General features: G+C 38.1%; 1 protein-coding gene across 2 annotated transcripts in view; it reads left to right on the forward strand.

The window, feature by feature from the left end:
* The first annotated feature begins 5,968 nt into the window (after nucleotides 1-5,968).
* Nucleotides 5,969-23,976, forward strand: part of TMEM62 (transmembrane protein 62) — a 33,829-nt gene continuing 15,821 nt past the window's right edge. The window contains exons 1-8 of one of the 2 annotated variants that reach the window (XM_055537529.1): nucleotides 5,969-6,494; nucleotides 6,791-6,902; nucleotides 8,177-8,314; nucleotides 10,658-10,703; nucleotides 14,408-14,549; nucleotides 17,149-17,273; nucleotides 17,416-17,538; nucleotides 20,886-21,041. In XM_055537529.1, the coding sequence (XP_055393504.1) occupies nucleotides 6,315-6,494; nucleotides 6,791-6,902; nucleotides 8,177-8,314; nucleotides 10,658-10,703; nucleotides 14,408-14,549; nucleotides 17,149-17,273; nucleotides 17,416-17,538; nucleotides 20,886-21,041 (1,022 nt within the window). In that variant the 5' untranslated portion in view covers nucleotides 5,969-6,314. The remainder of the gene's footprint in view (nucleotides 6,495-6,790; nucleotides 6,903-8,176; nucleotides 8,315-10,657; nucleotides 10,704-14,407; nucleotides 14,550-17,148; nucleotides 17,274-17,415; nucleotides 17,539-20,885; nucleotides 21,042-23,976) is intronic. The other variant, XM_055537528.1, reaches the window with a different exon arrangement.

Here is a 23,976-nt window from a genome sequence, read left to right on the forward strand (position 1 = left end):
GAGACCCTCCAACACTAGCAGGTAGTTTTGGTTCAGTCTCCTGTGGAGTCACTGCTCCTTTCCTGAGTTTTGGTGGGTGCAAGGTTTTGTTTGTGCTTTCCAAGATTGGATTCTCTCTTTCCCCTAGTCCTGTGGAAGTCTTGGAATCAAATCCCACTGGCCTTCAAGGTCAGATTCTCTGAGGATTCCTAGTCCCTTTGTTGGATCCCCAGGCTGGGAAGCCTGATATTCGTTTCAGAACCTTCATAACTGTGGGAGAACTTCTCTGGTATTGTTATCCAGTTTGTAGGTCACCCACTTGGTGGGTATGGGATTTGATTTTATTGTTGTTGTGCCCCTCCTAACATCTTGTTGCAGCTTCTTTGTCTTTCTAGATGGGGTAGCTTTTTTGGGTAGGTTCCAGTGTCCTCCTGTTGATGGTAGTTCAACAGTTAGTTGTGATTTTGATGCCCTTGCAGGAGGATATGAGTGCACATCCTTCTGCTCCACCATCTCCTAACTCTGTTCACTTTTGTTACTGAACAAATTTCATATTCACTGATGCACAGTGAGGCCAAGTAAATCGAAATATTGGGACTCGGAGCAGAGAAAGGATTATTGCAGGGTCAAGCAAGGAGAATGGGTGACTCATGCTCAAAACCCCTGAACTCCTTGTTGGTTTGGGGGGAAGAGTTCTTATAGGCAAAATTTGGGATGAGGGCTGTAGGAAGTACTAGGGCAATATTCCAAGAATCTTGAGCTCCCATCTGAATTTACCATCCTTCACCTGGGTGGGAGCCTTAGTTCCTGCAGAGGAACTCAAAGGTATTGTTATGTATATATTTCTTCATGAGGAACCACGACATTGGAACTTAGGGGAAGTCAAGGAGGCCGAATGGAGTCTGTTTCCTAAAACAAGAAACAGACACAGAACACTTTTGTACCCCAGAGAGCCCCATAAGGTCCTGCTCTGTTTCACTTTAAACACCTTGAGTGAAGCAGCTTCACTCAGTGTAATTCAGTACCTGAAATTCAAACTGCTGGCCTTTGTAACTTTAAACCATGTTTCTCTGTCCAAAATGTCTGTTCCTATCCATCATATAACTTCTTGTTGTATTCCATTTCTCGAAAATGATTTTCATATCCTTGAAGTCTTGTTGTTGTTGTTCAATCACCAGTCGTGTCTGACTCTTTGCAACCCTATGGACTGTAAAACCTCTCCAAATGCATTTTTTTTATATGCTACATTACCTGTATTTTAAATCAGATTATCTGAATCATGTCTTCCAAATTTGCTTTAAAGATGCCCATCTAGGTGTTTTTCAGTAGAGCAGTGTTGAGTTTGTGGATGCTCAGTCATGTCTGACTCTTTGCAACCCCATGAACTGTAGCCCACCAGGCTCCCCTGTGCATGAGGTTTTCCAGGCAAAGAATATTGGAGTGGGTTGCCATTTCCTACTCCAGGAGATCTTCCCTACCTAGGGATCAAACCCATGTCTCCTGTCTCCTGCGTTGGCAGGCAGATTTTCACCACTGTGCCACTTGGGAATCCCCTATATTCTGTTAGTTAAAAGTCACACAGTCTATGATATTCTGTTATAGCCGCTTGAATGGACTAAGATGTCCATGTTGTGTATGTTTGTGCTCAGTTGTGTTCGACTCTTTGAGACCCCATGGACTGTAGCCTGCCAGGCTTCTTTGTCCATGGGATTCTCCAGGCAAGAATAATGGAGTGGATTACTGTTTCCTTCTCCAGGGGATCTTCCTGACACAGGGATTGAACCTGCATCTCCTCTGTCTCCTGCATTTCAGGTTGATTCTTTACCACTGAGTGCAGTGTTAGACAAAACAAAAACTTTATTCATATATGTCTCTACACATACAGTATAGCCCTAGTTTTTTTTCATCACTAAAGTTCCAAATTTTAGCACTAACTTTTAACTGTCTTCTTTAACTGTGTTCTTCCTTCAGATATCCAACTGAAACTGTGCAACTCAGATTGGGACTTGAACCCACATTCTTATGACTGAGATCACACACTGGTCTTGGGACTTAATGATGCTCAGCTTCTTGATGGCTCATGGCAGAAATAATTTAGTGAAAGATGAAGTAATAGGTAGAAATTGCTAGGCAGTCAGTGTAGGACTCTGAGACCTCATTCTTGTTTTCAATAAACATCTTGCTCCATTAACCTAAAGCTATACCCTATGTCCCGAATTCCTGGAATGTGTCCTTGGTCTGATAAATTATCAGCACTCAGATCCAGGGAAGGGCAGTAATTAACTTCAGTAATTAACTTCCCATATACCTGAGGGAAAAACAACTAGTGATCATGAATTTTTAGCCCATACATCTGGTCCATTGTAAAATGGCTAAAAGTGAAAATCACTCAGTCATGTCTGACTCTTTGCGACCGCACCGAGTATGCAGTTCATGGAATTCTCCAGGCCAGAATACTGGAGTGGGTAGTCTTTCCCTTCTCCAAGGGATCTTTCCAACCCAGGGATCAAATCCAGGTCTCCTGCATTGCAGGTGGATTCTTTACCAGCTGAGTCACAAGAGAAGTCCAAAAATATTGGAGTGGGCAGCCTATCCTTTCTCCAGCAGATCTTCCTGACCCAGGAATCAAACTTGGGTCTCCTGCATTGCGGGCAGATTCTTTACCAACTGAGCTATCAGGGAAGCCCGTAAAATGGCTAGGGGGCATGAAAAAGAGAGGCAACTTAATAGGAGGATCAGGAGAAGCCATAAAGATGTTAAGCTAAACATTGTGACCTTTAAACTGATTGGTTAAAAATGATGTATTTTAAGCACAAAAAAGAGCCAAACAAAAATGTACAGATTAATACTGGTAAGGATATTAATCTGGGAGGCCAGGCCTCCCTGTCCATCACCAACTCCCAGAGTTTACTCAAACTCATGTCTGTCGAGTCGGTGATGCCATCCATCATCTCATCCTCTATCGTCCCCTTCTCCTCGTGTCTTCAATCTTTCCCAGCATTAGGGTCTTTTCTTTGAGTCAGTTCTTCACATCAGGTGGCCAAAGTTTTGGAGTTTCAGCTTCAGCATCAGTCCTTCCAATGAATATTCAGGACTAATTTCCTTTAGGATAGACTGGTTGGATCTCCTTGCAGTCCAGGGGATTCTCAAGAGTCTTCTCCAACACCACAGTTCAAAGTTCAAAAGCATCAATTCTTCAGTGCTCAGCTTTATTTATAGCTCAATTCTCATGAAAAGACCCTGATGCTGGGAAAGATTGAAGATGGGAAGAGATGGTTGGATGGCATCACCGACTCACTGGACATGAGTTTGAGTAAACTCTGGGAGTTGGTGATGGACAGGGAGACCTGGCATGCTGTGGTCCATGGGGTTGCAAAGAGCTGGACACGACTGAGCAACTGAACTGGACTGAACTGAACTGAACTCTCACATGCATACATGACTACTGGAAAAACCATAGCTTTGACTAGATGGACCTTTGTTGGCAAAGTAATGTCTCTGCTTTTTAATATGCTGTCTAGGTTGGTCATAGCTTTTCTTCCAAGGAGCAAACATCTTTTAATTTCATGGCTGCAGTCACCATCTGCAGTGATTTTTGAGCCCCCCAAAATAAAGTCTGTCACTGTGTCCACTGTTTCCCCATCTATTTGCCATGAAGTGATGGGACCAGATGCCATGATCTTAGTTTTCTGAATGTTGAGCTTTAAGCCAACTTTTTTACTCTCCTCTTTCACTTTCATCAAGAGGCTCTTTAGTTTTTTACTTTCTGCCATAAAGGTGGTGTCATCTGCATATCTGAAGTTATTGTTATTTCTCCCGGAAATCTTGAGTCCACCTTGTGCTTCAACCAGTCCAGCATTTCTCATAATGTACTCTGCATCGTTACTCATGATGTACTCTGCATTAAATAAGCAGGGTGACAATATACAGCTTTGACGTACTCTTTTCCCAATTTGGAACTAACCTGTTGTTCCGTGTCCAGTTGTAACAGTTGCTTCTTGTCCTGCATACAGATTTCTCAGGAGGCAGGTCAGGTGGTTTGGTATTCCCATCTCTTTAAGAATTTCCCACAGTTTGTTGTGATCCACACAGTCAAAGGCTTTGGCGTAATCAATAAAGCAGAAATAGATGCTTTTCTGGAACTCTCTTGCTTTTTCAATGATCCAACAGATGTTGGCAATTTTATCTCTGGTTCCTCTGCCTTTTGTAAATCCAGTTTGAGCATTTGGAAGTTCATGGTTCAAGTACTATTGAAGCTTGGCTTGGAGAATTTTGAGCATTACTTTGCTGACATGTGAGATGAGTGCAATTGTGCAGTAGTTTGAGCATTCTTTGGCATTGCCTTTCTTTGGGATTGGAATGAAAATGAACTTTTCCAGTCCTGTGGCCACTGCTGAGTTTTCCAAATTTGCTGGCATATTGAGTGCAGCATTTTAACAGCATCTTTTAGTATCTCCTAAAAGATCTTGGACCTAGTTGTTTCTAATCAGTTTATGTCATGTCTTGGGGCTATGTCAGTACTTGTAAAGGTTATTCCTGCCCACTTCCTTCTTGTTTCACAATCAGATTCTGTAGTTTCTATTTTTACAATCCTTCTTTTCTAATCTCAGTGTCCCTCAGTGTTCTTTCTATGTCAGGGTTTTGTAATTATGTACTACCTCAATGTCTTGGTCTCTTCCCCAGTGACTCAGCAGTAAAGGATTTGCCTGCAATGCAGGAGACACAGGAGACACAGGTTCCATCTCTGGGTTGGGAAGATCTTAGGGAGGAGGAAATGGCAACTCATTCCAGTATTCTTGCCTGGAAAATCCAATGGACATAGGAGCCTGGCTATCTACAGTCCATGGAGTTGAAAAAGAGCTGGACATGACTTTGTGCACGCACACACACACACACACACCACTATTGTCTTTGTCCATTCAGGCTGCTATAACAGTATCACAGACTGAGTCATTTTTTACTAACAAATTTATTTCTCACTGTTCTGTGGGCTGAAAATTTAAGATCAGGGTGCCAGCTTGGTCATGTTCTGGTGAAGACAGTCTTCCAGGTTGCAGACTGCTGACTTGTTGCTGTGTCCTTAAACTTGGGTGGCCACAGTCCACAGTGGTTTGAAGCAGGACTTTGGTTTCTTAGCCAGGAATTGAAGTCAGGGTATGGCAGTGAGAGCCCTGAATCTTCGCCACTAGACCAGTAGAACCAGTGGACAGTAACAAAGCCTTGGCCAGTTGGCTTTGTAGAAATGAATTTCCACAAAGAGATGGAAAGTTGTGAAGCAAGTAACGTGTTTAGAGGGGAAAGAGTACATGTGGATAGACACACAAGAGTGGTCTCAAAGAGAGAGTCATGCCCTCCTGGTAGTTTGAATCACTTATATGGGGCATTTCTTCCCAGTTTCCTCTGGCCAATCATCTTGCTTTATCTGGGTTTGAGTCCATATTTGGTTTACCTCAGGGTCCTCCCACCTGTGGAATTTCCCTGGTGGTTCAGTAGTAAAGAATCCACCTCCACTGTCGGAGATGGTTCAGTCCCAGGGTTTGGAAGTTCCCCTGGAGAAGGAAATGGCAACCCACTCCAGTATTCCTGCCTAGGAAATCCCACAGACAGAGGAGCCTGGTGGGCTACAGTCCATGGGGTTGTAAAAGAGTAAGACACTACTTGGCGCCTAAGCAACAATACCTAGCCCATAAGAAGTATTTTTAAATGTATTAAACGAATGGCACACCACTGTTTTAGAGCATTATGTAACCAAGCGCCCATGAAATGAGGATTAAGAAAAAAATTTTCTCACAAAGCATATGGATGAAATCTATAGAAAACTTAACAGCGACGTTGTTGATAATCAGAAGGGACCAGAGGAAGCCACCTGCCACATTTGTACAGCGATTTAAAAAGCGTCCTCATACAAGCTTTGATTTTCATAACAACCCTGCAAAGTACGCTCTGGAGGTATTATTAACTCCGGTTTACGAGGAAATCGACCACCTAGGTCAAGCGTGATTGACTAAGGCGGAGCCGGGACGCTTGCCTCCGCCTCCCTGACCTAGGATGCCTCCCTGACCTAGGATCCTTCCCTGCCGCGCCTAGGCAGCCGCGAGTGGCGCTGGGGGACTCGGATTCCTTTCTTCCCCAGTATCACATTTGCAAACCGACCCTAAAAGCGCGGCCCGCCGGCAGGTGCACGGCCAGGCGCAGGTGCAGGTGGCGGCCGACCAGCCCGGCGCCCTAGGCCGCGCGACCATAGAGTCCGGAAGTGCAGCCACAGCAGTTCCCTGCAGGCGCCGCTTGGTCCCAGCCCCGGCCACGCACACGAGGGCCGCGCTCCGGCGGGCTGAATGGCCTCAGGGCTGGCATTCAGGGTGGTCGCCGGACTGGCGGCCGCGGCCTTGGCGGCAGTGTTCTTGGAACACTACGGCCTGGCCGGCCGGTCTTCACCACTGCCCCAGCCCCGCACTCCCCGGAGCCCGCACCCTGCGCCGGGTCCCGGAGCCAGCAACATCTTCTGGGGTCTGCAGGTGACGCAGCGGGCGCCCAGGCTGGGGAGGTGGTGGTGGGGCGCATGGGGTTTCAGAGCGGGCACCAAGCGGTATGAGACGCCAGCGGTTTCCACTGGGGCGCGACCCGCCCCTGTTCCGGCCCAATCTCTGCGCTGGGGGAGGGGTGGTGGTGGTGGTGGTGCTTGGTCCCCTCTGGGGGATCGTGAATGTTATGAGTCTTTGCCTTTTCTTCCGCCGGAGACAGCCGCTGGGTCATCTCGGTCTGTGCCGCCTCTTCCTGACTCAGATCTCTGTTCAATATCCGCTTTCGGCAGATATCCGACATTCACCTGAGCAGGTTTCACGATCCAGGCAGAGCTGTAGACTTAGAGAAGTTCTGTTCTGAAACTGTTGACATCATTCAACCAGCTCTCGTCCTAGCAACAGGTAGGGACGATTGCCGTGCTGTCCTGTTGTCCTGTGGTCCCAGTGGTAGAATGCAACCAGTGCTGCAACCTTTTAACTGAGGGACGTTAGGAAAACTTTAGCTGCAGCCTCAGGTGAGCCCTCCTCCTGCAGAGGAGATGGGATATTGTAATTTCCTTTGCCTGTGGATAAACGAGTCAAAATCCGGGCTAAATGACTTGCCATAGCAAGGTTTCGTCCTGGCGGTAGAAGCAAGGCACGTGATTCTCATGTTAGTGTTCTGTCTGCTGTATCTGTATCTGTCTTGTTGTACTTCTCGATTTGAGAGAGAATTAAGGAAAGGCCTTTAACCAGTAATGAAAAGTTCTCATCCTTCTCTTTATATTCTTGTTCTTTTTTAAATTAAACTTTTCCATTTTCTTTGCAGTATTAATCGTTCTTATACCGTCAGTTGTTTGACGGGCCCTTTTTTTTCCACCCCTTCCTACTTCTGTGACTTGGTTCCCTGGAGTGTTCAAACCCCAAACCCTTTGCTCCCAACTGTGTTGAAGAAGAAGCTAAAGGAGCTTCTATCCTGGCCCTTGGGAAATTCATCTTTTGCCCACCTTACAGAAACATCTCTGCCGATATGATGAAGTCCTCATTTTATGGATGACTCAATTTCAACTGCTTAATTTCCTAGAAATTTTCTATTTCATTTTCCAAACTACACCTTCCAGATTTTCTTGCTGTAAAATTAATACTTTGTTAGATCACATTTCCTGATTTGGGGTTTGGAAAATTAGGTTGCCATAGATATTAGGCAACTGCCCAAAGTGCTGGAATTTATTATTAAAGAGTTTTCAATTTATCAGAGTTACAAGATGCATTTTTACAGCTCTCTTTAAAGGTATAGTTTCCCATTTCTAATGTAACAGGAGGTTATATAGGCACTTGTTGACCTATAAGAAACAAAAAATCCTTGCTGAGAATCTTGTTTTATTTTTTTTAGGCTGCACTTTGTGGCATATGAGATCTTAGGTCTCCAACCAGGGATGGAACCTGTGCCCCCTCCGTTGGGAGTGCGGAGTCTTAACCACTGAACTGCCAGGGAAGTCCCAAGAATCTTATTATTATTTTTTCTGAGAATCTTAATTTAGATGACTTGCTTTGGATGCAGGTGGATTCATAGTGGTTATCCTTAAACATGTTGAGTACTTTGAATATCTTTGTTCTTCAGTGTGCATTAAAAAAAAAGTTGAACCCCAGTCCAGCTTTACTTTGCATTGTGATTACCTTCTTTTGTACACCTACAGGAGACCTGACAGATGCCAAAACAAAGGAAAATTTGGGATCCATGCAGCAAGAGGTAGAATGGCAAACTTACCATAGTATTCTAAAGAAGACAAAAGTCATGGAAAAAACCAAGTGGCTTGATATCAAAGGAAATCATGGTAAGAGTGAAGTCCCACTTATAATTAAGACTAGATCTTTATAGGAGCCCAGATTCTCCAATTTAAATTGTAAAATTATAAAATGGGACATTATAAGTTTACATACACTGAAGACCACAACTAAGAAATACAACTGTAATATGTGATATTAAAACTTCAGATGTCACTATTAGGCCTTGAGGGGGAAGTTGGTATGATTTCTTTCTTCTTTTCATGGGAGAAAAGCATATAGCAAAATCTATGGAGGAGGATGCTTAAAAAGATATAATTTTGCTAAGTGAAAGAAGCCAAATCCATAAGTCTATATACTATATAATTTTATTTATATGACATTCAAGAAAAGGCAAAACTATAGACAGAGAACAGATTGGGGTTGCCAAGGGTTGGCGATAAAGAGGCTGACTATGAAGAGCCATCGTGAGATAATTTTGGGGGGTGAAGATACTGTTCTGTGTCTTGAGTGTGCTGGTAGATACATGACTATGTGCTTGTCAATATCTTTAGAACTGTACATCACAAAGATTGAATTTTGCTATATATATTTAAAAATTTGAGTGACAAGTATATCCACATATGCGTAGAAAGAAATGGATAACCCCTTCCCAATTTTTTAGATTGTGATTTTTACGTTAATAAGAAAATGAACTATTTTCCGAGAGTCCTGATGGTAAATTTGTTTATTTCATAAAGGTTGACTTCCTTTTGGGTTATTTAAGTATTTCATTTGTCTGCTTCATTTTATTATTCATTGCTTATGAATACCTTTATATATTTTTTCAAAAGGTATATTTATAAATTCTATCTGGTGAAATACACAGCTATTAGTTAGATTAGAAAATGCTTTCTATAAAAACATTTGATCCTTTGCTCACTGCAACTAGAGAAAGGCCATATGCACAACAAAGAAGACCCAGTACAGCCAAAAATAATGAACAAATAAATATTACCAAAAAAAAAAAAAACCAAAAAAACAGTTGACCCTTGAACAATGTGGAAGTTAGGGGGACCAACTACCAGGCAGTTGAAAATTTGGGTATAATTTTGCAGTTGGCCCTCTGCATCTGCAGATTCAACCAACTAAGGATCTGTAGTACTGTAATATGTATTTATAGAACAAAATTATCATGTAAGTGGATTTACATAGTTCAAATCTGTGTTGTTCAAGTGTCAACTATAGTTCTTACAAATCGGCTAGAAATTATAATTAAAGATAGGGTTCTTGCTTACAACTTTCTCTGGTGTGTTTACATTCCCTTTATTTTCCTGCTCTTAATTAGGGGTACTGGTCAAATTCTTTTGCAATAAAAAGCAAATCTGTGTATATTAAAGTTTTCCAAGCCAAACTACTGACGTATTTTAAGTAACAGGTATCAAATGGAGTTTTGTGATTAAATAATTTGGATAGTCTTTCAGAGTTCATAATCATTTAATTTGACTTGTATAGGCATAAATGCTAATGGTATATATATGTGTGTGTATGCATGTATACACACACATATGTATATATACATACATGAATCTTTATTAAGATTTAACTGTAACAGGGAGTTCCTTGGTGGTCTAATGGTTATGACTCAGTGCTTTCACTTCTGTGGACTGAGTTCAATCCCTGGTCTGGAAACAGATCCTGTAGGCCATGCCATGTGGCAAAAAAAAGAGATTTAACTATAACAGAGTTGTTCTCTTAAGCAAGAGGATTATATACGTGATAATGTTTCTTTTGGCCTAAATTGAATTTACAGCTTATTCTCTTAAGTTTATTAGAAATGTAGTGGATTTTTGGAAGTCAAAACAGATAAACAATTTTAGCTATTGCAATCAAGCAATCAAGCTCTATGAAATTCTATTTCCAGATAAGTATTCTGTGATGTCCTTAACCTTTTTGCTTACCATTATATAACTTCTTTATTACTGAGTCTTTTTTAAGACTTAAGAAGATAGGGGCTTTGGCCCTATTATCAAAGTCATCTACTGTTTAGAAGTCCTTGACATGGATCCATATATCAGCCATGAATCCAGTCCTTCTTGACTCCCAGAGTCACATGATTAAAATAGTAGCAGCAGAGGTCCAGTCTTACAACATCAAATTTATTTATTCTGAGTAATGCATAATTCAAAGTACTTATTCTTCTTCAATATACTAGATGCCTTAAATAAGTTTCCAGATAATCTGAATTCTATTAAGTTATCAAGTTTTAAAAATTAAAATTAAATGCCAGTCTAATTAATTGGCATCTGTCATCTAAAGTATTATTGAAAGAATTGTCATTTTTCTTCAGTCATTAACATGTTTGCATTTTTCTTTTTAATATAGATGATGTTTGCTCTTTTCTTTTTAATTAGATGCATTCAACATTCCAAGTCTGGAGAGTGTTGAGAATTATTACAGGTACTGTAATGAACAGAAGATAGACAACAATGTAGAGTATGTGTTACAAAGAGGGTACAGTCAATTCACTTAATGGGTGATAACATATTTTAACAGAGAAAAGAACCTCTGGTAATTAAAAAAATGGAGCCTTTTAGTTGTTTATCATTATTTATTTTGGTGATTCATTTTTGTTTGTTTGCTTAGACAGCCCTTTATTCTTTTCATTTTGTATAATTTAATGCTTTTTGTTGGCTAATGGTACTTTTAATATTTTATACAGACTCTTTTTTTGCTGTTGATATACAGCAAAAGTCATTTAGATCAGAGCTTGTCAATCAGAGTACTGTGGACTTTAAGAATACTAAGCTACTGATTCTCTTAGCCTCTGGGGTGGCTGAAGAGCCCAGTCAGTCACTTCTGGGTGCTTTGTCTAATATGTCATACAAATATTTTTTTTAATTTATGTGCATGAATATGAAAAAGGCAATGAATATGAAAGGATCTTTGAATCAGAAAACCAATTTTCTAGTTTCAGTTGTATTGGAATTCTTCTTTTGGCTGTAATTTCACTTTTTGTTCCTGTAGCTTTGTTCTACATTGTCAATTAGTCAAGTAGCAAGTATTAAGAGTCTATCATTAGTTGGATAGTATGAGAGAAACAAATATGCTCTCTATCTTCAAGTGAGTCTAGCTAAGGTAGATGAAAATTGTTTAGGAAATGGTTAGAAAAGAACATGAAGGAATGGCTGATGAAATGCTAGATTATTTGTTACACTTAATTATCACTATGAGAAATCAGAAAAGGCAGACGTTAGCATGGGGTAGACATATAGTAGACTTTATTTTTTATTTTTGTTTTTCATTGAGATATAATTGATATATAACATTATGTAAGCTTAAGGTGTGCAGTGTGTTAGTGTGATTCATTTATATATTGCAATATGATTATCACATAAGATTAGCTAATATCTCTATCACTTCACATAGTTATTGTTTCTTTTTTGTGGAGTAAACAATTAAGATCTGGTCTGTTAACAACTTTGAAGTTTATAATACAGTATTTTAAAATTATTATTACTATACTGTGCATTAGATCTATTTATCTACTAGTTGCAAGTTAGAAAAGACTTTGTAAAAGTAGTGAAAATTGTGTCCAGTCTTAAAAGATGGGTAGCCTTTGGAGGAGTAAGATATTCTGAGGGGTATATTTTAGGCAAAAGGATGAGTATAAACAGAGCTTTAAAAACTAGAGTGAGGTTTTGAGTGCAGTAAAGAAATTATCATTAGAATAAAGGTTCATTTTGAGGATTGATACAACATTGGATAGAGAGTGTAGAGCCAGTTCATGGTGGTGTCAAGTGACAAGCATAGAAATTTAGATGTGATAGGTAATAATAGTTTATAATCCAGTATAGGTTCCTAAGGAGATTAGCAACATAGGAAAATAGTATTTTATAAAGGGCAGATACATAACAAAATAGAGATAGGGATAAAAAGGAAGAGATTGGAGTTGTATAGACTAAGTAGAAAAATCCTACAGTAGTCTAACCATCAAAAGGAAAAGGTTGGAAATGAGTAGAGGACCTGTCTGAACGAGGATCATGGATATGGGGATGGTGACATGAATTTGAGGATGATAACTGGTTAACAGATAGAGTCACCATAACATGGAAGAGGGGGTTGTCCTCTTTTGTTAAAGTGAGAAAAGAGAAGGACAGAGATGAAAATCTCCCACTTCTTATTAACTGTTTGTATCTTTGATGGTGATTATGGGAATGGGCTTAAGAGGCATTTTCGAAGAATTAACAGGATTTAGGGTCTGATTAGTAATTGGGAAAAGTCAAATTATTAATCACTTTAAAGTTTCTTATCTTTATATTTTTGTTTCTAACCATTACACTTTATCTGGATTTAATAAATGACATTTAGTTAGAGATACAGGCCTTATGGAAGTATCATATGAAAGGAAGGGGAAAAAAGGAAGGAAAAAAATCTTGAGGTTAAATTGTGATCTCTAGAATGCCTCAGAGATGCCAAAATCCAGAATTCAAAGACTATTGTATATTTTAACCTCTGCTTTCAAATACCTGAATTTTATTTTAGATAGTTGGATTTTAATATGTCAAAAATGTAGGAAAGGAAACAATACATATGAGATTATAAGATCTTGAAGAATAAATGTGAAAAAAAAAGCAGGAAAAATATCAATACAAATTTTAATGAGGAAAAAACCCTGAATTAGAAATTTTAAAAATATCAGGAAGAGAGGTAATAGAACCAATTGACTATTAATTGTAATATCTATGACAGTATATTTATGATGTATTTGATAGTTGTTGTTCCTTAAAAATAGCTCCCTCATGGCACATTAAATTTCAGAAGTTTATTTGTATTTCTTTCACATGTACTGTTAGGTAAAATATCATATAAGACACTCAGATATTTTCTTATAATGTTCTGACATTTGAATAATAAAGGTATGCTGCAAATATTGGAGAAGTAAATGGCAACCCACTCCAATATTCTTGCCTAGAGAATCCCGTGGACAGTGGGACCTGGTGGGCTGCTGTCCACAGGGTCACACACAGTCGGACATGACTGAAGCGACTTAGCATGCCTGCATGCATTTGAGAAGGAAATGGCAACCCACTCCAGTGTTCTTGCCTGGAGAATCCCAGGGACAGAAGAGCCTGGTGGGCTGCTGTCTATGGGGTTGCACAGAGTCGGGCACGACTGAAGCAACTTAGCAGCAGCAGCAGCAGCTCCAAATATAATCTCTACTTTCTTTCACATTTATTCAACAAATACTCAGTGAGTGCCAAGCCTGTACACTCTGTTACCCATCCTTTCTCCTTGCTCTTCACTCTCCAACTTACTGGACACCTGAATACTGTTGATACTTAAGGTGATGGGGACTTTCATTACTGGATGTGGACCCTGTGTATGTTTTCAATATATTTTTAGAAACTGAAAAAAAGATTTACTGGTTCTGACTGAACATTTTCCTCCTGGCTCAGTAACTTCTTTGCAAGGCTTTATTGTGACTTAAGCCTTTTCACTCCTGTTTTAAGAACTCAACACTTTTGTATCTCACTACACCAAGAATTCTGCTAGGTACTTAGGAGGCCCTCTCTACAATATTTTTTGGCTTACCAGGTAGTGCTAGTGGTAAAGAGGTCACCTGCCAATGCAGGAGATGTAAGAAATGAGGGTTTGATCCCTGGGTTGGGAAGATCCCCCGGAGAAGGGAATGGCAACCCACTCCAGTATCTTTGCCTGGAGAATCCCATGGAGAGAGGAGCCTGGCAGGCTACAAGTCTATTGGGTCTCAAAGAGTTAGAAACAACTGAAGCCACTTAGCACACACGCACTATAATTTTTAATGACTGATAAGTACCATTTCCTTGGATTCTGATTTATCTCTTTTAAAATGTTTAGTGGACTGCTTAAGTTAGCCACCTACTTTTATGCTTTGCTTGGTGACCTTGTGCTTGGTTATTGATGAATATGTTTGCTTGCATCTTTGGAGACAAAAGGAAAAAAAAATTTAATTGATTTATCCATTGTGGGTCTGATATCTAGTTTTGTGTATTTCTCTGTCAGATCATGGAAATTTCCTTTACAAAGGGAGTCAAAATATAGTGTGATAGTAGGGCAGGAATTTAAACTCATTTTGTCTTCCTATGATTGCACTAAAGCTTTCTTGTCTTGTTATTTTTTAGGAAGTATTCTGCCGTACGGAGGGATGGCTCTTTTCGTTATGTCCACAGTACTCCCTTTGGCAACTATTCTTTCATCTCTTTGGATGCCAGCCTTAATCCAGGGCCTAAGAGACCTTTCAATTTCTTTGGAATTTTAAATCAGGTACAGTAAAAATCCCACTGCCCTTTGCACTAACCTATTTTATTTTTTTCAGATACACGTGGCTCACTTAAAAGTTATCCTAGGTAAACAAATTCTTATCTAGAAATGTTTGAGAAAAATTCTACTGTGGTTTTGGGTATGACTAGAAGAAATTATTGACTCCTTCAACCCTATTATTGCTATTCCTATTCTTGTCCCAAAACCTGGGAAAGGAATAACTCACATTTTATATCATGAAATTAAAAGGCGCTTGTTTCTTGGAAGGAAAACTATGACAAACCTAGACAGCATACTAAAAAGCAAAGACATCTCTTTGCCAACAAAGGTCCATCTAGTCAAAGCTATGGTTTTTCCAGTAGTCATGTCATGTACAAATGTAAGAGTTGGATCATAAAGAAGGCTGAGCACAGAAGAATTGATGCTTTTGAATTGTGGTGCTGGAGATGACTCTTGAGAGTCCTTTGGATTGTAAGGAGATAAAACCAGTCAATCCTGAAGGAAATCAACCCTGAATATTCATTGGAAGGACTGATGCAGAAGTCGAAACTTGAGTATTTTGGTTACCTGATATGAACAGCCAACTCATTGGAAAAGATGCTGATGCTGAGAAAGATTTAAGGCAAGAGGATTGAAGGCAAGAGGAGAAGGGGGCAGCAGAGGTTAAGATGGTTATATAGCATCAGTGTCTTTATGGACATGAATTTGAGCAAACTCTGGGAGACAGTGGATGATAGAGGAGCCTGGCAAGCTGCAGTCCATAAAGAGTTGGACATGACTTAATGACTGAACAACAAAAGTAAACATTTATTGAATAGGTACTAAGTGGAGCATGCAATTTGCAAGGTGCAGGACATACAGCTTTGTTTACAATATGGCATATTCCTATATCCCCACAGTTGCCATTTCTAGCTAATGGTCTGTGTTTGTTTTTTTTTTTTTTTCTTGGTAAGAGAAGGGCAACCATTGAAGTAAATATGTTTCTTTTAAAGTATCTTTTGTAAGCTTGGTGAAAATTGTTGCTGGGTTGAAACTATATGGAAAGTCACATCTGAGAACCTCTAATTATGTTTTAGAGGTTCTCAGATTATGTTTTAGAGGTTCTCAGATGTGACTTTCTGTATAGTTTCAGCAACAATTTTTACCAAGCTTACAAAAGATACTTTAAAAGAAACATATTTTCTTACAAAAGATACTTTAAAAGAAACATATTTTCTTCAATGGTTGCCCATGTCTTGGTACAGCAAATGTCAACTCATTAATGATTATGTGCACGTATGTAAGACATATGTGTCCATATGCAAGGGTGATAAGATCAAGTCCTTGGCCTCTTAGAATATTTAATCTACTGTTGGGGCTTAAGACCTGTGTAGAATTAACTATAATGAAAAGCAGAATTGTTAAATGCCGAAAGATTCAAAGTGGTATGAGGGTTTAAAGGAACTTGAACAAAATATTGTTAAATGCATTGTGTTTATTAGCCATTTTATTAAATGAAAGTGTATTTTGTTGACTACTGAGTGTCTTTAGACAGTCTAGAGTTGATTAGCTTGTTATTTTAAAGGCTACCCTGTAGAATAGTGTTTTTTAAGGTTTAATTTGATAATCTGCCTGAAAAACAGCTATTTTGTAAAATGCAGATTCTCATATTTGTCCAAGACTTACCAAATTAGAAAGCCTGAATTTCTAATTCAGGAATTAAGACCCAGGAATTCATTGCTATAAGCACTTCACAGGTAATATTAATGTATATTTACATATGTACAAGTTATTTCAGAAGTTATCTTTCTGAGTGATGATTTACATAGAATAAATGCACTCATTTTGAGTATTTGAAGGATTTTGACAAGTGTATGTACTGATGTAACTCATTACAATCAAGAGAGAACATTCCATTACTATAGAAAATTCTATTGTGTTGTTGATCTTCACCTGCAGTTCTGGGGAACCACTGATTGATTTTCTGTCAGTATAGATTAGTGCTGTTTGTTTTAGAATTTTATGTAAATGAAATCATAAAGTATGAACTCTTGTGTCTGGCTTCTTTTGCTTAATGTATCTCTAAGATTCATCTGTATTACTGCATGTGTGCTTTTTTTACTGCTGAGTAGTATTCCATTGTACACACATGGATATACTGCAATTTTTTTGATGGTTTCTAGTTTTTGTCTATTATAAGTAGAATATTGTGAACCTTCTGGTACAAAGCTTCCTTTGGATATATGTACATCTTGTTTTATAAGCTTAGTTTTGATATCCTCTTTATTTATTACACTGTGGTATACAGGGCTGAGAAGATTAAATTTAGAAGTAAGGAAAGAAATTTATGTAATTTAAGATTATTCTTTATTTCTGTTTCCTTATTTGTCAAGTGGGAATAATCCCTGTCCTAGTTAGCGCAGACTTATTTTTAGGATCAAATAAATTATAATGTATGTTTAAACAGTTGAAACTTAGAGAGGCCCATACAGAAACTTAGTAAAGTTTAAGCCTTAGACATAATATACTTATTATAAAACCTCAAGGGAGTTATATAATCCATTGACGTTAGATTTCAGCCTGAGCCCTAATTAAAGCTCCTCCTATTTTTCTCCGATTTCAGAAACAGATGGAGGAGCTTTTGTTACTGGCCAAGGAAAGTAGTTGGAGCAACCACAGTATTTGGTTTGGACACTTTACAACATCCACTATCCTTTCTCCATCACCAGGACTTCGGTCAATAATGAGGTGAGACAGGCTTCCAAAATCAAGATTGTTTTTAGGTCTTTTCTGTTTTCTACTTATTTTGCTTTTCTAAAGAGGTATTTTTATTAACTTGGCATCACAAGCTATCTTTGTTCATTTATTTCATTTGCTTTTTATTGGTTAGTTCGGCTACAGCTTATTTGTGTGGGCATCTTCATACCCTTGGTGGACTCATGCCTGTTTTGCACACTCGTCACTTCCAGGGCCCTTTGGAACTTGAGCTAGGGGACTGGAAGGATAACAGAAGGTAAGGGAACTACCCCACAAAATACAACTTATATGTGTAAGTTTTTCTAAAGCAATAATAGTTTTCTGATCACTACCATGAGTGATCCCAGTTAAGGAAAAACTTGTGATATCTCTCTGTTTTTGAAGGGAAATGTGTATCTGGCAGTCTTTATCCTTATGCAGAAACCTTGTTGCAGCAGTTATGTTTGCCATTGCTATGTTACATTGGAGTTTCAAATGGATCCTCTAGGAAATAGTTTTCAAACTGCAGTGTACACAAGCTCTTAGAGGAGCTTATGAAAAATAAAGATTACCAGGCCCTCACTCTAGAGATTTTGGTTGTGTTGGTCTGGGTTAGGACACAAGAAACTACATTTTTAAAAAAGTCTACCAGGTGCTCAAGAGACTATACTTTGAGAAACATTAGGGCTAGAAATATGTCATATCTTTCCCTAAATTTTGTATTTGCCTTTCTAGTTACTGCTGCAATATATTAGTGATTTAAGTTCTTCAAATAGATTATAGTTGGTTTTTATTAAGGTTAAACTTTTAAAAATTATTATTATTAAGCATTTTTTAAATTGTAGTATAGTTGATGTACAATATTGTATAAGTTACAGGTATACAATATAGTGATTCACAGTTTTTAAAAGTCATACTCAATTATTATTATGAAATATTGGCCATATTCCTTGTGTTGCATGATATCCCAGTAGCTTACTTTATATGTAATAGTTTGTACCTCTTAACCCCTTGCTTCTATCTTGCTCCTCCTTTCTTCCCTCTCCCCGATGGTAACCACTAGTTTATTCTCTTTATCTGTAAGTCTCTTTCTTTTTCATTATATTCCCTAGTTTGTTGTAGTTTTTAGATTACACATATAAGTGATCTTGTATAGTATTTGTCTTTCTCTGTCTGATTTATTCACTTAGCATACTACCCTCCAAGTCCATCATTGTTACAAATGGCAAAATTCCATTCTTTTTTATGGCTGAGTATTATTTCATTGTATATATACCATATCTTTATCCATTTTTATGTTGATGGACACTTAGGTTGCTTCCATATCTTGGCAGTTGTAAATAATTCTGCTGTGAACATTGGGGTGCATGTATCTTTTTAAATTGGATATATACCCAGGAGTGGAAGTGCTGGATCATATGGTAGTTCTAGGGTTAAAGTGTTTTGAAGAGAAAACATAACTTATTTATCAAAAGCATACAGTATAGTTGAATATATATTTATTGAGAAGAATGCAGTATATATTTGAGAAGAACTATTTAAGTGCAAGTATAAGTATAGATAACTACCATTTCATTGTTTTATATCAATTGCTATTTAACTTTGTTAAACCCAGTGCTATGAAGATGTTAGATACTCAGTAAGTATTTGTTAAGCTGAATGTTATCTTGCTATTTTTAACTACAGTTGACCTTTGAACAACACAGTCTGAACTGTGCAGGTCCACGTATACTCAGATTTTTTTCACAAAGTACTTACTACAGTACCTCACAATCCGTGGTTAGTTGAATCCATGGATGCAGAACTGAGGTTATGAAGGTCTGACTGGGAAGTCATACTCAGATTTTCGACTGCTTGAGGGTTGGTGCCCCTAACCCCTGCATTATTCAAGGGTCAACTATACTTCCATTAATTAAAAAGAAGTTTTATATCTTGGAAAGTACTTATTCATTTCAGTTGGCTTTTCTAGAAACTGTGTAAGAGCTAAGCTTGAAGCCTCTAATTATTTGGCAACTGTAATTACTTTGAACTAAGACCTGCCTGTTCATGATGGTGAGGCTGTGGGCTGGACTAGAATTACTTTTTACCAGGTAGCCTTCCTAAACCTTATTCAACTTCTTGATTTTTTTTTTTTTGATTTCTTATATATGCTACAGTTACAAGTTAAGTCATGTTAATTAATGAAACCATTTCCTTTCTTTCTCTTCCCACCTGCTCTCCTGTGTTCCACCCTAGGGTTTTATCTAGAGTTTGTGTTACGGAAAGAAACTAACCTTTATCTGCCCTTATAAATATTTAAATTTTATTATGTTTTGTTCAGTCACTCAGTCGTATCTGACTCTTTGTGACCCCATAGACTGCAGCACGCCAGGCTTCCCTGTCATTCACCATCTCCTGGAACTTGCTCAAACTCATGTCCATTGAGTCAGTGATGCCATCCAGCCGTCTTGCCCTAATATTATGTCTTAGTACAATAGAAGAGTTTTTTTTTCCCCCAGCTTCACTGTGCTGCTTGTGGGATCTTAGTTTCCCAACCAGGGACTGAACCTATGCCCTCAGCAAAAGAAAGTACAGAGTCCTAGCCATTGGACTGCTAGGAAATTCCCTAGAAGAGTTTTTAAAAACAGTTAGTATGTTAGTAATATTATACTAGACTTTGTTGGGTATGCAAATAAATCTAGAAATATCAGTGGCTTAACCCAACAGATGTTTAGTTTTTTTTTCATTTTTGTAAACTCATACTGGGAATATGACTCATAGTATGAGTCAGGGAAATTTGCACGCAGGGTAACTCTGGAATTCAGACTTCCTCCATCTTATAACATGACTATTTCAACACCTCAATTCCAGGGCAGGGAAGAGAGCATGGAGAACTCATACCCACTCTTAAGTACTTTGGACCAGAAGTGTGATACATGTCACTTCTGTTCACAGCCCATTGGCCAGAACTAGTCACAAGGTCCCAACCTAATACCAGGGAGACTGGGAAATGCAGGGGAGCACGTGGAATATTTGGTGAGCACTATTGTTTCTGCCATAGCTAATCATTTTTCTCCTCAGTTTTAAAAGTTAGAAAATACAGAACTTTGCTTACTCTTTAATGAATAGTTATACCTTTCAATGTGCATTTAGAAAATCAAAACCACTTAACTTTTGCTATTTTCTTTGAAATTATAGAAATGTTTTAAAGAAGAATTAAAGGTTTCAAATTGTGCTCATTTTAATATTTTATGTAGCATTGTTGATAGGATGAATGTTAGATGTTAGGCTTATGATGAATATTTTAGGTTCAAAATAGCCTTAAAGTATAGAAATCAAATGATTTAATTCAATAAACATTTATTTAAAAATTAAGAATACATGCTATATACCAGGCATTATTTTAGGACACAGTGAAAATTCATTGTTTCAGTCAGATTCCAATTGTGACAAATGTCACATATGACAAAATGTAAAAGTGAAAGGCACAAGGAAAGAAAGAGGAACAATATTATTTACTCTGCATTCCAATAAGTAATCTCAGAAAGTATAATTTTATATTTTTAACTTTGTTCTGTTTTTTATCCTTCAGTCCTTCTTAAAATATGAAATGACTAAATTACCTCCTTGTTCTCTGGTCTCTAGGTACCGGATTTTTGCTTTTGATCATGACCTCTTTAGCTTTGCAGATTTGATCTTTGGCGAGTGGCCTGTGGTTCTTATCACTAATCCTAAGTCACTTCTCTATAGTTCTGCTAAACATGAACCACTAGAAAGACTCCTTCACTCAACACACATCAGGTATGTAGCAATTTTTCAGAATTTACTTTTATTTTGTTATTGATAGAGAATAAGTCATTGTGATTGCATTCTCATGTGAAAGCTATGAGATGCCCCACTTTAGTTTTATCAACAATCTAAACATTATATACATTGCCTACTATTTCATTCCCATTCAGTTAAAAAATACATAGTTTTTAAGCTGCTGAAATTAGAAAAAAAGTTTAGAAACCCACAATCCTACCATTATTGTTTCTTTTATTTCAGCTTCTGTACATGCATGTTTTTACATTGCCATAATCATGATGTATCTATTCATTTGTATCCTACTTTAACAAAGTTATATATCAGAAATATATATTTTTAAAATTTTGCTACATAGCCTTTCAAAAAAGCAAAAACTATATAAACCTTATGGAATTGAAAATTCATTTGGTGTATGAATTTGACAGTATATGTCAATGGAATCTTTTTTCTTTTTTAATTTTTTCTGGCTCTGCTGTGCAGCATGGGGGATCGTGGTTCCCCGACCAGGGATTGAACCTATGTCCCTTGCAGTGAAAGCATGGAGTCTTAACCACTGGACGTCCAAGGACATCCCAACTTATTTTTTATTGAAGTATAGTTGAATTACAATGTTGTGTCAATTACTCCTGTACAGCAAAGTGATTCAGCTATACATTTATATACATTCTTTTTCATTTTCTATTCCATTATGGTTTATCACAAGATATTGAATATAGCTTCCTGTGCTCTACAGTAGTTTCTCTATTCTATATATACCAGTCCACCCCTCTCCCACTCCCCTCTCCCTTGGCATTCTATCCCTACGTCCCTGATTCTGTTTCTATTTCACAGGTAGGTTCATTTGTGTCACGTTTTAGATTCCACATATAAGTGATATCATAGTGTATTTGTCTTTCTCTTTCTGACCTGCTTTACTTACTATGATAATATCTAGTTGCATCCATGTTCCTGAAAATGGCATTATTTTGTTCTTTTTTATGGCTGAGTAGTATTAAATAGAATCTTAATGAAACATTACCATTCCTTTTGGAAGAGACTTATAACCTTTTGCAAACATAAGGACACTTGTTTTAATATACTTTCTTAAAATTTTATTTTGAAAAATAGCACGACATAACTTTTGGAAAATAAGGTAATGGGATTATATGTGTATTCCTGTCCCATCCCCCACCCCCTAATAGAACTATTGTTAACATGAGTTTTCTTTCTCAGGCATTCTTTTTCAGGCATGTATTTACATAGTCATAATCATAGGGTACAGTGTATTCTAATTCCTACCTTTTTTCTGTCAACAGAGAGAATGGATCATAGTATATATAACTATTTTCCTATCTTCTTGGTGATCTTTTAGATTTTCTTCTAATTTGAGGATGAACATCTGATGCATATAGATTCTTCCTTCATTTGAATAATTGCTTTAGATAGAGTTCTAGAAATGGGATTCTAGCTGAAATAGTTTGAATTCCTTTGTGACTGTTGATAAAGGTTTTCTAACTACTTTATTTTTTTGCAACTAGAATCATTACTCTTTTAAACAAATTTTTGGTAAAATATACATAAAATTTACCATGTTAACCATTTTTAGTGTACAGTACTTTCATATTGTTTTACAACCATCACCACCATTTGTTTTAACTTCCAAAACTGTAATTCTGTACCCATTCAACATTAACTCCCTATTATCCCTCCCCCCAGCCCCCAGCAACCATTATTCTACTTTTCGTCTCTATGGACTTGACTACTTTAGGTACCTCATGTAGGAGAATCATATATCTGTCCTTTGTGACTGGCTTCTTTCATTTAGTGTAATGTCTTCACCCATTTTTAAAAAAAGATTTATTTGTTTATTTTTGGTTGTATTTTTGCTCCTGGGGTTTCTCTAGTTGCAGCGAGCTGGGGCTACTCTCTAGTTGGTGATGTGCAGGTTTCTCATTACAGTGGCTTCTCTTGTTGCGGAGCACAGGCTCTAGGTGCACAGGCTTCAGTAGTTATGGCTTGCGAGGTCTAGAGCACAGGCTTAGTAGTTGTGTACAGGCTTAGTTGCTCTGAGGCATGAGGAATGTTCCCAGACCAGGGATCGAACCCATGTCCCCTGCACTGGGAGGCAGATTCTTATCCACTGTGCCACCAAGGAATTCTGTCTTCACCAGTTTTGAAGCATGTGTCAGAATCTTCTTCCTTTTTAAGGCTGAATATTATTTCATTGCATGTATATACTATATTTTGTTTATCCATTCATCTGTTGAGGTGGCTCAGTTGGCAGAGAGTCTGCCAGCAATGCAGGAGACCCAGGTTCGATCCCTGAATTGGGAAGATCCCCTGGAGAAGGAAATAGCAACCCACTTCTGTATTCTTGCCTGGAGAGTCCCAAGGACAGAGGAGCCTGGTGGGCTATAGTCCATGGGGTTGCAAAAGAGTTGGACACGACCATATGGTAATTCTGTTTAATTTTTTGAGAAACTGCCATACTGTTTTCCATATTGGCTGTGTCGTTTCACATTCTCACCAACAGTGTACAAGGAACCTGATTATTTTTGAAAACAGGTACTGATTTATAATGTTACCGAGAAATAGGAGTGCAAATTTCACAGAACTCTTATCGTTATTGGATACTGTACTTTTAAAAATATTTACTCATTATTCTGGAAAAAAAAGGGTACCAAGCTGTTTTATTTCTTTTGATTACTAGGTAAGTGGAACATATATCTCTCGGTTACATTTCTTGATAGGAGCTGCATATCAGATTTATATTTAGAATAGTTTCTAATTTCTCACCTTTTCAGGTTTGCTGAGTTATACAACTCCAGAAGCCACTGTTTACAAAGAAATCAGATCATATAAATAGTGTTGTATGAACAGTTGCAGAGTGTAATGGTCTACTTTACAGTTGCCCTTCTCTGGGAGGGAGATTGGTTCTAGAACCCCCTGC

The sequence above is a fragment of the Bubalus kerabau genome, chromosome 10, assembly GCF_029407905.1.
Source record: "Bubalus kerabau isolate K-KA32 ecotype Philippines breed swamp buffalo chromosome 10, PCC_UOA_SB_1v2, whole genome shotgun sequence".
NCBI classification, from domain to species: Eukaryota; Metazoa; Chordata; class Mammalia; order Artiodactyla; family Bovidae; genus Bubalus; species Bubalus kerabau.